This window comes from Pteropus vampyrus, unplaced genomic scaffold (genome assembly GCF_000151845.1).
Source record: "Pteropus vampyrus isolate Shadow unplaced genomic scaffold, Pvam_2.0 Scaffold135, whole genome shotgun sequence".
Lineage (NCBI taxonomy): Eukaryota > Metazoa > Chordata > Mammalia > Chiroptera > Pteropodidae > Pteropus > Pteropus vampyrus.
The window spans coordinates 2,962,789-2,977,191 of NW_011888916.1; the positions used below are offsets into that span (position 1 = coordinate 2,962,789).

The 14,403-nt window shown below is 37.9% G+C and overlaps 1 protein-coding gene across 1 annotated transcript in view; it reads left to right on the forward strand.

The window, feature by feature from the left end:
* LOC105297195 (cytochrome P450 4X1-like) overlaps positions 1-14,403 on the forward strand; it is a 47,027-nt gene that overhangs the window by 24,114 nt on the left and 8,510 nt on the right. Inside the window, exons 6-9 of the mRNA XM_023534998.1 lie at positions 4,348-4,555; positions 5,091-5,281; positions 8,196-8,329; positions 13,316-13,380. Coding sequence (XP_023390766.1) covers positions 4,348-4,555; positions 5,091-5,281; positions 8,196-8,329; positions 13,316-13,380 — 598 coding nt within the window. The remainder of the gene's footprint in view (positions 1-4,347; positions 4,556-5,090; positions 5,282-8,195; positions 8,330-13,315; positions 13,381-14,403) is intronic.

The following is a 14,403-nucleotide window of genomic DNA, read 5'->3' on the forward strand; positions in this document are numbered from 1 at the left end:
ATATATTTTGACACTCTGTCATTAGAGGCATTCACATTAAAGACTGTTGTCTTTTGTCATACTTGACCTTTTCATCCTTGATCCCTAATAATTTCTGTTGCTCTGAAATCTATTCTGTCTGAAATTCATGTAGCTATTTCAGTGATCATTTCAGCAGCACATATAATATAGCTACTTCAGCTTTCTTGTGATTGGTTAGTGTGGTATAGCTTTCTTTATTTCTTTACTTTTTAAAAATAAGTAATGTTGGTGTATAATATTATATTAGTTTCAGGTATACAACATAGTGATTCACATCTGTGTACCTTATGAAGTGATCACCACAACAATTCTATTAACCTTCTGTCACCACACAGAGTTATTATGACATTACTGACTATATTCCCTATGATGTACATAAAATCTCCACAACTTATTTATTTTATAACTGGAAATTTGTCTCTCTTCATCTTCATTGTTGCCCATCTGCCCCCCGCCCGCACTGGCAGCTAGCAGTTTGTTCTCTGTTTCTAAATCTGTTTCTGTTTTGTTTTGCTTGCTCATTTATTTTTACCTTTAGATTCTACATATAAATGAAATCATACAGTATTTGTCTTTCTCTGTCTGACTTATTTCACTTAGCATAATACCCTCTAGGTCTAATCATGTTATCACAAATGGCAAAATTTCAATCTTTTTATAGCTGAGTAATATTACATTGTGTCGTATCCAAGAAATTCTTGCCAAGTCCAGTGTTGTGAAGCTTTTGCCCTGTGTTTTCTTCTAAAAGTTTTATTGTTTTAGGTCTTACAATTAGATCCTTGATGCATTTTGAGTAAATTTTTGTATATGGTATTAGGTAAAGGTCCAACTTCATTCTTTAGCATGTGGATGTTTTCTCAGTACTGTTTATTGAAAAGACTGTTCTTTTCCCCATTGAATGATCTTAGCACCATTGTTCAAAAATCATTTGATCACATATGTTAGGGTTTATTTCTTGGCTCTCTGTTCTATTCATATATGGTATATGTCTATCTTTATGCAAATACCACACTGTTTTGATAACCATAGCTTTGTAGTAAGTTTCAAATTAGGAGTGTGAGTCCTCTGGTTTTGTTCTTTTTAAAGATGGTTTTGGCTATTTGAGGTCTCTTAAGAGTCCATATGAGTTTTAGGATGGAATTTTCTATTTATTATCACTATGTATTTTTAAGGATATAATTTTTCCTTTGTTCACTGATTAAATGTCTCATTTATTTTGATAACTAATGCTTTTATTATCTTTTTTTCCAGAAATTCTATAATTTCTGTTTGTATTTTCCTTTCATCCCAAAGATGTTTAATAGAAGGTTTATAAATTTCTAAGTGGAAAGGATTTTTATTTTTTATTTTACAAAAATTCTAGTTTTATTGCATTATAATATTAGAATCAATATTTCTGCTTCATGGAACTTAATATTTTCTTTCATTTAATATATGATCGATTTTTGTAAATATTCCATGTGCTCTTGAGAAGATATATTCTCTTTTATTAGGAATAGTGCATGATATTTCCCCTCATATGTTTTGCCTTATTAATATGTTTAGATCTTTGATATCTTATTTTTGTCTATTTGATCTGCCCTATACTGAAAGTGGTATGCTAAAGACTCCTATTACTAGTGTGATCCTGCCTATTTTTCCTTGCCACTCCTGTAGTTTCTGTTTTATATGGGTACTTCTCTGTTATTTGGTGTGTGTATATGTTCATAACTATTGTGTAGTATGATGTGTCTTCTAGCATTAAAAACCGACCCTGTTTAATGAGTTTTTGTTAAAATATACTTTATCTGATATCGGGATTGCTACCTCTTGTTTCTTATACCAGACATTTCCATTTGTCTGGTATATTCTTGTCCATCCTTTTATTTTCAGCCGTTTTGAATTACTTTTAAGTGTTTTTCTTATATGCAGCACATAGTTGGGTTTTGCTTTATGAACTAATTAAAATTTTTTAAAAATTTAGTAAGCAAGTCATTCCCATTCTTATTTATTGAAATGCTTGATATGTTTGATCTCAACACTGTCATATTATTACATTTTACTGTGTGTATTATAATTACTGTGTGTATTAGTTTCCAAGGGTTGCAATCGCAATTCATCACAGATTGGATAACTTAAAACAACATAAATTTACTCTCTCACAGTTCTGGAGGTTAGAAGTCTAAAATCAAAGTGTTGCAGGTTCATGATCCTTCTTGAAAGCTCCTTCAAGTCTTCTAAGGAAGAACTCTTCCTTGCTTCTTCCTCCCTTCTGGTTGTTGCCAGTAATCCTTGGCATTCCTTGGCTTGTAGCTATATCACTCTAATTTCTTCCTCCGTCTTCACGTGATTGTCTTTCCTCTGCATGTCTACATTATTGCATTTGAACCGCTATCACAGAATACCATAGACTGGGTGGTTAATAAGCAACAAACATTCATTTCTCACAGTTCTGGAGGTTGGAAAGTACAAGATCGAGTCATCAGTAGATTTGGTGTCTGATGTTGGCCTTCTATCAATTCATAGATGGCTGTCTTCTCACTGTGTCCTCACATGGCAGAAGGGGTAAAGGGGCTCCCTTGGGTCCTATGGACGCATCAATCTTATTTATGAGAGCTGTGCCCTCATGACCTAATCACCTCCCAAAGATCCCACCTCAGAATACCATCACATTGGGGATTAGGTTTCAGCACATAAATTTGGAGAGTACACAAACATTCAAATTATAGTAGTGTCTGTGTCCAAATTTTCTTCTTATAAGGATACCAATCATTGAATTAAGGCCCACCTTAATCTAATATATCTTAACTTGATTACATCATTGCAAAAAAAAAAAAAGACCTTATTTGCAGATAAGGCTACATTCACCGGTTCTGGGTAGACATGAATTTTGGGGGACATCATTCAACCCAGTGTACTGTGTTTCTTTCTCTATGTGGTATGTCTTCTTTGCTTTTTAAAAAATAGATTTTTTTTTATATATTTAGGAAGGTTTACATATATTTTTTATGGCTGTCATAGTATTTAGTTAATCTCCTTTTCCTTATTCAAACATTTGCTAACTGGTTGTCAGCATTTTTTATTGTGGTAAAATACGCACAACACAATGTTTATCATCTTCCCCTTTTAAAACCACAGGCAGTGCTATTAAGTACATTTGCATTGTTGTGCAACTATTACCACCATCCATCTCCAGAACTCTTTTCATCTTGCAAAACTGAAACTTTAAACCTATAATAACTCCTCATTTTACTTACCCCTCCTCAGCTCCTGGCAACCACCCTTCCACTTTCTGTCTCTATGAATTTGACTACTCTAGGTACCTCATATATGTGGAATCATAGAGTATTTGTCCTTTTGTGATTGGTTTTAGTTTGTCAGTTTTTAATGGCATCCTTTGATTTTTATTTATACCTATACAACTATTATGATCTTATTCTACTTTCTCCTTTATCCCTCCCTACTCCTTCTACTTTTAGTTGCATTGTTTTCATTTTTAATATTTATGTGTTATTCTTCTGCCTACATCCTTACCTTTATTTTAGTCTGAGATCTAGAATTAAATCTATGAAATACTCTCCTCAGTTCTTTCAGTGAAGTTTTCCCAGCCATCTCTTGGTTGGATGAAGCTCATCCACTATTGATTCCTTAGGAAGTAATCATGTGCATAGTATTTTCTGAGTTTGTGCAACTTTATGTAGACCTGATACTTGAAGGACAATTTTGCTGAATATAAAACACTTATCTCACACTTCGTTTTTGCTCTTATTTTGCCTTGATTTCTTTATTGTTCTTGAGAAATGTGATGCTAGCCTTATTTTATTATCCTTAAAAGTCACTTGATCTTTTTGTCTCGAGTCTCTGAGGATTTTTTTCTCTATCTTCAATGTCAAATAGTTTTGTTAAGGTATATATTAGAATTGGTTATTCTGTTCCAATTTTTCCAGGCATAGGGTAGGCCTTTTAATATGTACATTTAAATTTTCTCTTTATTCCTGAAAGTTTTCTTGGATTATGGCTTTAAATGTTCTGTTCCATATTTTTTCTTTTAGTACCTTCTGTTATATATATATCGATATTTCTTTGCCTGTCTTTCATTTCACTCCATTTCATTTGATAATTCTTCCATGAAAACAAGATATTAGCCTGAAGAAGAAAAGAATGATTGGTCACTTGCACCTAACTTTGAAATCATCTTAATTATATTGCCTACCTAGTTATATTTTTCATCTATTGTGTTTGTCTTTGGAGCTTTGATCAAAGGTTGTCATTTGATGGGAAAACAGATGTCTACGAGAATTAAGTCTGTTCAAATATGATATACTCACTCCAACCTCATGAAATCAGGCAAGATTTGAGGCTATTTATGGGCCATGACTTGCTCTGTAATTTATTTACTGTGATTGTCTTTGCTGTCACATTGGTAATGGGGAACTATTATTCTATCCCAGACCAGATAATCCAAGATAGAAAGAACTCCCTCAAGGATGAGAAGAAGCAGTGTAACACTCAGAAGAAGTACCAGGATTTTCTGGATATTGTCCTTTCTGCCCAGGTAAATCTTTTAAATTTATGAGCCTGCTCATATATCTAGTTAATTGTGAAGGTAGGTGGCTGAATGGGGAAAAACTGATCAACTAAATTTAACAATACTTTTGAATTGATGGGTTGGCTCCATAGGTTTTGAAGTAAAGATAGAATTCTACAACTCTGTCACTAGAGGGAGTCAGATAAGACCAAAATTTTTACTGATTTGACAAAATTTGGTGACTATCATAAAGATACATGGTAGTTCAGGAAAACCAAGAAAAGAGGTCACAGGGTAAGCTGGTAAAATGATGACGAGGAGGAACATCTGGGTAAATCTATCAGGATGATTGGAGGAACTCTTTGCAAACCCTGCTTTCCTTATCTAACTTTAGTCTTTTATGCTCTTAGCAAAGTGTGGCTCATAGTATATATTTGTTGAAATGAATTAAAATTGAACCTGTCATTGGAAACTATATTTTTTTCTAAAATTATTATTTTTATTGGGGCTCCAAACATCTATTAACTGATGCTGAATAAAAATATCTCTATTGTTCTTTTAGGGTGAAAATGGTGACAGCTTCTCAGACACTGAGCTACGGTCTGAGGTGAACACATTCATGGTGGCAGGGCAAGACACCATGGGAGGGAGCATTTCCTGGCTCCTCTACCACCTGGCTCAGAACCCTGAGCATCAGGAGAGATGCCGGGAGGAGATCAGGAGCATCCTGGGGGATGGGTCGTCCATCACCTGGTAAGATCTCCATCCCTAAATATTAATTCTAGTCCTCCTCCTGGGATTTTGTTTTATTCTTTCTTCTGGTACCTTGGTGACTATAGTGCCTCAAGATATGTGTATATGGAAGCAGAAGAGACTGGCTACCATTTTGCTTTTTCTAGCAGGCCCAAAATTATCCCTCTGCCTTTTGCAAAAGAAGTTCGTTCAACCACATGTTATCTACGTCATTGTTTCTCTAACCACAGTGTGTAAAATGTCTTTTTTTTTTTTTAACCCAGGCTTGAGTACGTTAGAAATGGAGACTTGACTCCTAGACTTACATTGAGAGCTTGAATGGTAGGGCTCAGGTAGGGCTTCTTCTCTGAGAGACCTGACAAGCATCTGCATCATTTAAGCCTCAGTGTAGAGATTCTCTCCCATCCCCTTGTTCACTCCTCAGGATTGGCTTTGGACTTTGAACATAGTATGAAAGGATACATACTGAAGTTGAGTTTAGCAAATATAGACTGAGGACATTTTAAGTACTGAGGCACCAAAAATATGTACAAGATTATGTGGGAGTCCTGCCCTCTGTGAGCTTACATCCTAGTATAGGAGACAGATCCCCGTACAGATAGTTATAGAATAACTAGAGAGACATGTGATGCCTACCACAGAGACTTAGAAGACAGGTACCTAACCTGGCCTAGAGAACTCAAGGAGACTTCCTGGGATATCAGACACATAAGCTGCCTCTCTTGGGAAGGGCAGGAATTAGCTAGGTAGAAAACTTCAACCCCACTTTGCTAGACTTTGAGCCTATCTTGCTGTTGATGTAGCCCAGGTCATGACTTTACCCCTTAGACATGCTATTTGCAAAGAACACATGTCCCCACATTCTTCACCTTAGCTATGTATTTCAAATATTGTTGTTTTGCTGGTCAAAGGGATTAGCTCAATTTAACATTTGTAAAGAAACACTTGAATTTATATGGGTATAGTAAAGATCTCACTTTGTATAAGAAAATAATAGACCATAAATGAATGGTCTAATCAATAAAACACAAAATGCAGGGTTGATTAGTCATTTTTTATTCATTCGTTGAATTTGGAAACACTGTATACACCTTCCAACATTAATTAGATATTTTAACATTGATATACAACTCAAATATTATCCTTTCTCATTCTTGTTTGGCTATGTGAAATGTGAGAACAATTAAGAAATTTTTTTCAGGTGAGAAAACAAAGTCCAGAGGATCTCTTTACTACCATTTATTTTAATGAGAAAAATGGCAGTAATATTATAGGGAATAAAATATGGTTTGTTTGTTTTTTGGGGGTGCCGAAACCCAGGAACAAACCATAAAATATATTTTTATTCTATAATATGGCCTTAGAGTTACATATACTGGAATTTGTACATAGCATTTTGAGAATTGATAATTCTTTTAGACAGGTAATAATACTACACTGCAAAAAGCCATTTCTGGAAAACCTAGAAAGTTGTTTAGTGTCTCCATTTGGCTCCTTGTCAGCCCAGTTCTGCACTGGGTTAAAATTTCTCTCTTTTTGTTGCACCAGGGCTGAGATGGACAACACTGTTTTTCTTAAATATGCAAAGTGCCAGACTAAGCACAATGACTTTTTATTCTGGGTTCAAGGAGGAAAGAGTTCAAAATTAAAATTTCACATTATCGAATAGCCAAAGCCCGTATTCAAAATAAGTTATCAGAAAAACAAATAGAAATACAATAAAGCAAATAGACTAAATACTATATGCAATCATCTTATTGAACCAACCTGACTAAGTAAGATGCAAATAAAAAACTTTATTCATCTGCCAACACTTCAAACTTGCTGTGTGGGGCAGATTCTTTTAATCTCCAGGGTGAAATCTTGAATGAATCTCATAGAATGCCTGTCCATTTAAATCACAAGAGCAGTCTCTTTTAAATAATTAAGCTGTCTAATTCAGTGTGATATTAAAAACTTCAAATTTTTATCCACTTGGAGCATCTCCCTTTTTCTTAGCTCAGTACTTCTTTGGTCTGAAAGCCAGTGGTAGGTAAGGGGCTTGTGGTTGGCTTCTTCTTACTGACCAGCTCCTCCCCTACCCTGCTGTTTCTGACCTTCCAGAAATGGTCCCAGGAAGGAGAGAGGATAAGGAGAAAGCAGCTGATACTATTGTGATCCAGACCCCTGAGCTTGGTGGATATTCAGTGCTTCCTTTTACTCTCAATGGGTACATCTGTGGGTTTCTTGGAGATTCTCTCCCTGGGGTTTTGCAATGGTGATTCATGAGGCAAGGGAATTCTTGTCCTTAGAGTTCCATTCAAGCTGGTTCCAGAGCTCTCCCTCTTTCTGGTTTATTGGCCCACAGGACATATGAGAGCATTCCTGCTTTGGCCCTTTGGCCCTGCCTCTCTGTCTGTTCTGATTCACAGCCTTTCTTATCAGTCCTATGCTCTCCGAACTCCAGGGAGCATATGTTAGGTCACTCAAGTGATCCTCTTGAAGCCCCTTTAGCTTAAAGTGAGAGGGAGAGGGTGAGCACCCTTCTCCATTCTCCACAGCATTCCCACGATTCTCTTGAAAGGATTTTTTTTTCCCTCTCAAAACTCTTAAGCCTCCTCTCTTTAATCATAAGCTATTCCTTATCTTTTCTTGATTTATATTATGAGCTAACGGTTGCAAGATTGGTTTTCAGTTATCTCCTTAGCAAATCCTTTACTTTAGCACCTTACTTTATAATAAGGATTTGGGCACCTGTTTGGTTCCTCTTGCTCTGGGACCTCAACTGATCCTGAGGCAGCAAGAGTCTCATTTTAATATTCTCTTACATAAACCAACTGGGAAAATAGCTTTAACCAGAAGATGATATTTACCAGGAATTTACAAAGTGGACATGAAGTCTGAATTCCCTTTCCTCCCTCCTTTGTCCTTGCAGGGACCAGCTGGGTGAGATGTCATACACCACAATGTGTATCAAGGAGTCTCTCCGATTGATCCCTACAGCCTTATCCATTTCCAGAGAACTGAGCAAGCCCATTACCTTCCCAGATGGACACTCCTTGCCTGCAGGTTTTTGCATTCTTTTCCTAAGCAGTTGCTAGAGACTATGGGATCCTGGGGACCCTAGTAAAAAGGCAAGTGGACTTCTCAACTCTTGGAGAAGTCAAAAGACAATTCTTAGAGCAGCTGGCTTAAGATCGGGCACCTATTAAGTAAGAGCTCAGTGAGTAATGCCTTGATCAGATGTGGATTCCAGAGACTTTTCCAAAGGCACATAGCCATTTGCAGCAAAGCTATCCCTACAATCTGTGTCACCAGAATCCAAATCCAGGGTTTCTTCCATTGTGGGACATTATATCTAAGATAATCCTTGTTTGGCTGAGTGTGAAACCCAGATGAGACTTCATGGGAGATGAGCACCATTACCTTTATATAGAAGACCCAAGGAAAGTCTTCAGTTTCATCATCACAATAATATTGCCCCAATAAGGGTGCACTTAAGAGTTTACATAGAGCCTTCAAATATATTATCTCATTTTTCCCCTTGGAACATGATCTTAGCAGACGTTTATATAGCGCTTTGCAGTTTACAAAGCACTTTCAAATACTTTTGGTTTAGCCAAAAACCCACTTGGGGGACCCCGGTGTGCAATGAGCAGAGCCAGAACTCGTGCAGAGATCCCAGTGCTCTTCAGAACAACAGGGGCTTCTGAGCAGGGCAAATGGGAGGCAGGGATCACGTGTGATACCCTTCACTTATCTGCTTCAGCATTCTATTAAGTCTTGCCCTTGGAAACAAGCCAGCAGGATTGCTAATAACAAATGTCAGTAATGTGTCACTTACTGTGACTTTGTTGACAGAATAACAATTAATTTACCAGCATTATTTCTGGTAACCAAATTCCAAAATTCTCTCTCTTGTCTTTTTTTTTTTTTTAATCCCAAAACTGCATGGCTATTTGCCAAAATTTCTCACCCTCTGTATATATAAAATGCACCAACAGAAACCTGTCATTGGATTTGCACTATGGAATTATGGTTCTGTTTTTTTATGTACCCTGTCTTTAGTGGATACTTGATAGTCCACTAATAGATATACGGTAGTTCCCCCTTATCCACAGTTTTGCTTCCTGTGGTTTCAGTTGCCTTCACTCATCTGGGGTCCAAAACCCTTATTTTACTTAATAATGGCCCCAAAGCACAAGAGTAGTCATGCTGGCAATTTGGATATGCCAACAAGAAGCTGTAAAGTGCTTTCATAAAGAGAAAAGGTGGAAGTTCTCAACTTAATAAAGAAAGAGAAAAAAATCATTTGCTGAGTTTGCTAAGATCTGTGGTAAGAATAAATCTTCTATTCATAAAATTGTGAAAAAGGAAAAAGAAATTTGTGCTAGTTTTGCTGTCTCACTTCAAACTGCAAAAGTTATGAGTGTGTGATAAGTGCTTACTTAAGATGGAAAAAAGGCATTAAATGTGTGGGTAGAAGACATAAACAGAAAATATATTCCAATTGACAGCAATTGCACCAGTGCTGTACCAGAAAGCGTGGAGCTTATATGAAGATTTCAGTAAGAGATCCCATGAAATGAGTGCCACCAAAGCATAGGGATGGTTACACAGATTCAGGAATAGGTTTGGCATTTTAGCATCTCATGTCAGTATGAGAAGTGTGAGTACAATACAATAAGATATTTTGAGAAACTACATTCATATAACTTTTTTTACCTTTTAAAAAATTTTTTTAAAGTATACAATACATTGGTTAGACATCTATATAGTTCATTAAACGATCCCCCCAATTGCTCCCTCCCTCTCCTGACCCTCCACCTAGCCAACATATTAATGCTAACTGCATTCCCTATGCCGTGCTCCCCATCCCCGTGACCATCCATCATCTACTAATTTGTACTTCTTTAACCCTTCACCCATTCTCCCAGCCCCACCAAAGGCCCCAACCCTCTGTCTGACACCAAATTGTCTACTACATTTCTGAGTCTGTTTTTGATTAGTTTGTTCTTTTTATTCCTTAGATTCCACATATAATTGAAATCATATAGTGTTTATCTTTTTCTGTCTGACTTCAATACCTTCTGGGTCCATCAAAGCAATATCTTTTCCCATCCCCTTCCTTTTCATATGTAGAGGTCTTATTTTCTTATCCTTTCAGCCACTCTATCTTTTGGTCAGAGCACTTAATTCTTTTCTATTTAAGGTACTTATTGATAGGAATGTAATTGTTACCATTCTTTATTCCTGCTTTTGGTACATGTTTTTTCTTCTTAAAGAAGTTCCTCCAACATTTCCTGCAATACTGGCTTGGTGGCGATAAATTCCTTAAGCTTATTTTCGTCTGGGAAGCTCTTTATCCGTCCTTCAACTCTAAATGATAGCTTTGCTGGATAAATTATTCCTGGGTCTTCCTGTCAAATATTTTTTGCCAAGCCCTTCTGTCCTGCATAGTTTCTTTTGAGAAATCAGCTGCAAGTCTTATGGGTGTTCCCTTATTTGGAATTATTTGTTTTCCTTTTGCTGCTTTTAATATACTTTCTTTGTATTTAACCTTTGACATTTTATTTATGATGTGTCTTGGTGTGGGCCTCTTTGGATCCTTGATTTTTGGAATTCTCTGAGTTTCCTGGGGTTGTATGTCTATTTCCTTCACTAGGTTAGGGAAGTTTTCCATCATTTCTTCAAACAGCTGTTCAACATCTTGATTTTCTTCAGTTATGCCAATCAGATGAATATTTGGAGCTTTGACAGTGTCTCATATCCTCCTTAAACTATTTTTATAGTCCTGGCATCTTTTTTCTTGCCATTCTGATTGAGCGTCCTTGGCTTTCCTGTTCTCTAGATAGGGCATTTGATCCTCTTCTTTATTCCCTTTGTTTATTCCTTTGTTTATTCCATTTAATATACTTCTCATCTCAAATAATGTGTTTTTCATTTCTGACTGGTTCCCTCTTATAATTTCCATTTCCATTTTTATGTTTTTCATCTCTTTGTTGAAGTTCTCACTGAATTTATCTATACTTCCCAGAAGTTCATTGAGCATCTTTATAACCAGTGTTTTGAATTCTGCATCTGTTAGATTATTTGACTCCATTATATCTGGATCTCTGTTCTCTTCTCTCATATGGTTTCTGCTTCTTTGTGTTCCCATTTTGCTGCCTTTCCATGTCTGTTTCTATATACTAAGCAAAGCTCCTAAGTCTCCTGGTCTTATTAGTGCGGATTTGTGAAGTAGATGTCCAGTGGCACAGTCCTAAGAGGGGTTCAGCTGCAGGCCAAACTTAACCCAAGCCTCTACACCTCCTGTTAAGACTCAGCAAGCAATCCACAGATGCTGTGCTTATAGTTGCCTCAAAAGTCCACACCAGAAACTGAGGCCAGCTGCCTCCTCCAGTGTGAGTCCCAGCAAGGAGCACCTGACTCACTGAGGATATAGCTAGATGTGGCTTTGATGGGGCCATGAGCTGGGAGAGGTGCAGTTTCAGGGAATCCTCTGGGAGGAGCGACCTCTGTTTTCCAGTTTGATGGTGTCTGGGCATTGGGAGCAGGGAGGACTGAACAAGGAACAATAGATACCACCGGCACTTCTGTACAGAGCAGGTCTTGCCTCAGCCCTCACTCCGACAATGGCTCCTTGTAAGTCCCTGGTGCCCCCTGCGTGCAGCCGAATCAGCACTGGTGCTCAGAGTGAGCAGGCCCATCACTGCAAAAATCTACTCGTGGACACGGCCCCTTTAAGAGGCGTCTGCCACTACCGCAGCCTCCGTCTCACTCAGCTGCTCGAGACCGGGTAGCCCCACGTCCTCTTGCCGTCCTACCTTCTGCCGTTGCAGGGTGCATTCTTGGACTTTTCCCTAGTTGTATGGCTTATTCATTTAGATCCCAGGCGATTTTTCCTTGCTGCTGCTCCTTGTTTCCATCACAACTTTGATTTGGTCACCAGAGGGATGAACAGAGCCTCTATCTATGCCATTGTTTTTCTCTTCTCATATAACTTTTACTACAGTATATTTTAATTATAATTTTTCTATTTTATTAAATAGAACAATTAGTTGTTGTTAATCTCATACTGTGCCTAACTTGCAAATTAAACTTTATAATATGGATGTATGTATAAGAAAAAACATAGAGTATATATACAGTTTGGTACTATCTGTGGTTTCAGGGTTCCACTGAGACTCTCCCATGGATAAGGGGGGACTACTGTATAAGTAAGTTCCAGAGGTAGCAGAAAGCATAAGCATGAGTTATCATTTTGACATGATACCAATAGCTCTTTAAAATAGGATCATACAACAACAACTACATTCTTGTCAATAAATACCTCAAATGAAAAAGAATTAAGAGCTCCAACTAAAAGATAGAGTGGCTGAAAGGATAAGAAAACAAGATCCCTACATATGAAAAGGAAGGGGACGGGAAAAGATATTGCTTTGATGGACCCAGAAGGTATTAAAGTCAGACAGAGAAAGATAAACACTATATGATTTCAATTATATGTGGAATCTAAGGAATAAAAAGAACAAACCAATCAAAAACAGACTCAGAAATATAGTGGACAATTTGGTGTCAGACAGAGGATTGGGGCCTTTGGCGGGGCTGGGAGAACGGGTGAAGGGTTAAAGAAGTACAAATTAGTAGATGATGGATGGTCATGGGGATGGGGAGCACGGCCTAGGGAATGCAGTTAGCATTAATATGTTGGCTAGGTGGAGGGTCAGGGGAGGGAGGGAGCAATTGGGGGGATCGTTTTATGAACTGTATAGATGTCTAACCAACGTACTGTATACTTGAAACTAATTAAAATAAAATTTTCTGAAAAGATTGAATCATATATTAAATAGATCATTCCTTTGTAAACTAAGATGCCATCAAACCTCACCCTCCCATGAGTCCTTCACTGCAAGCATCAGCTACAGCACACAGAACTCTGCCAGGAGCAAGCTCTTTCCCTTCTAGAAGAAAAGTCCTACTGAAGATTGGTATAGCAGTAGCCCACTGTTTGCTCTTTTTACTATAATCTCTTTTATTTCCTTCCTTTCTCAGGAATAACGGTGGTTCTCAGTATATGGGGTCTTCACCACAACCCTGCCATCTGGGAAAACCCAAAGGTATGATTTTCTTACACATAAATACTTCAAAGAACTAATGCTGTGCAATTCACTTTTTGTTAGCTGTACATGGAAGTGGCAAACAATACACCAAACAAAAATAAACATAAAAATAAAAAAATGTAAAACTTTTCCACAAAAAGAAAACTGTCCTTTCCCCCAATTTCTACTTTATCTTTGCTTTGAATGAACAAATTAGCATAATGCCACACAATCTGCACTAAATTGCTACAGCGACTTACCAAGAGAGAATCCGTAAAGGCAAAAAGATGTGTAGCATACCTGAGTTCCTTGAGTCAATGTTCTCAAAACTCTAAACATACGTACAAGATTTTTGGAAACATGGCGGAGTGAGAGATCTCTCCCCTTGAAACAACAATAAACTAAACAACTAAAACTCAACAAAAAACACCCAAACTGCACACCAGCACATCGGTGCGTGGGATCTGCGCATAAGAGCTACCACAGGTCAGAACCCCAGGTGTCGGGTGGTAGACTGGGAAAAATAAAGAAGCTGCCTCCCACAGCCACTGGAGCTCCCTGCAGAAGGAGAGGAAGAGGAGAAGGAGCAGCGAGTTCCCTGGACAGCTCTGCCTGGGAAAGTTGTGAGCTCCCTGTGGCCAGCTGGTGGCAGGGTCCAGTTATCAAGGCAGAAAGCAGAGAAGCAGCCAGCAGAGAAACAACAGTTAATTTTTACCAGCCATGTTGCAAAACTGAGGCTGAGCTGCAGCCCCCAACCCCCAACCCAGAGGGCCCCTCCCTCCATAGCCTCCAAGACAGAACACCGCGGAGCCCCAGGGGAATCTGAGCAAACACTATCAAAACTGTTGCTAACACTGACAGAGACTGAAACTGAGAGTAGTGAGCATGATTAAATATCTCTCAGAAAATAAAAAGGCATTTTTAAAGCTTTATATAAAGCAGGGATCCAAGAGGCTTAGACGCCACCTACTGGAAACCAAAAGAAAAGCACCTTCTTTGCAACAGGCTAAAGAGAGACCGTTGTATAATAAATCTTTCTGG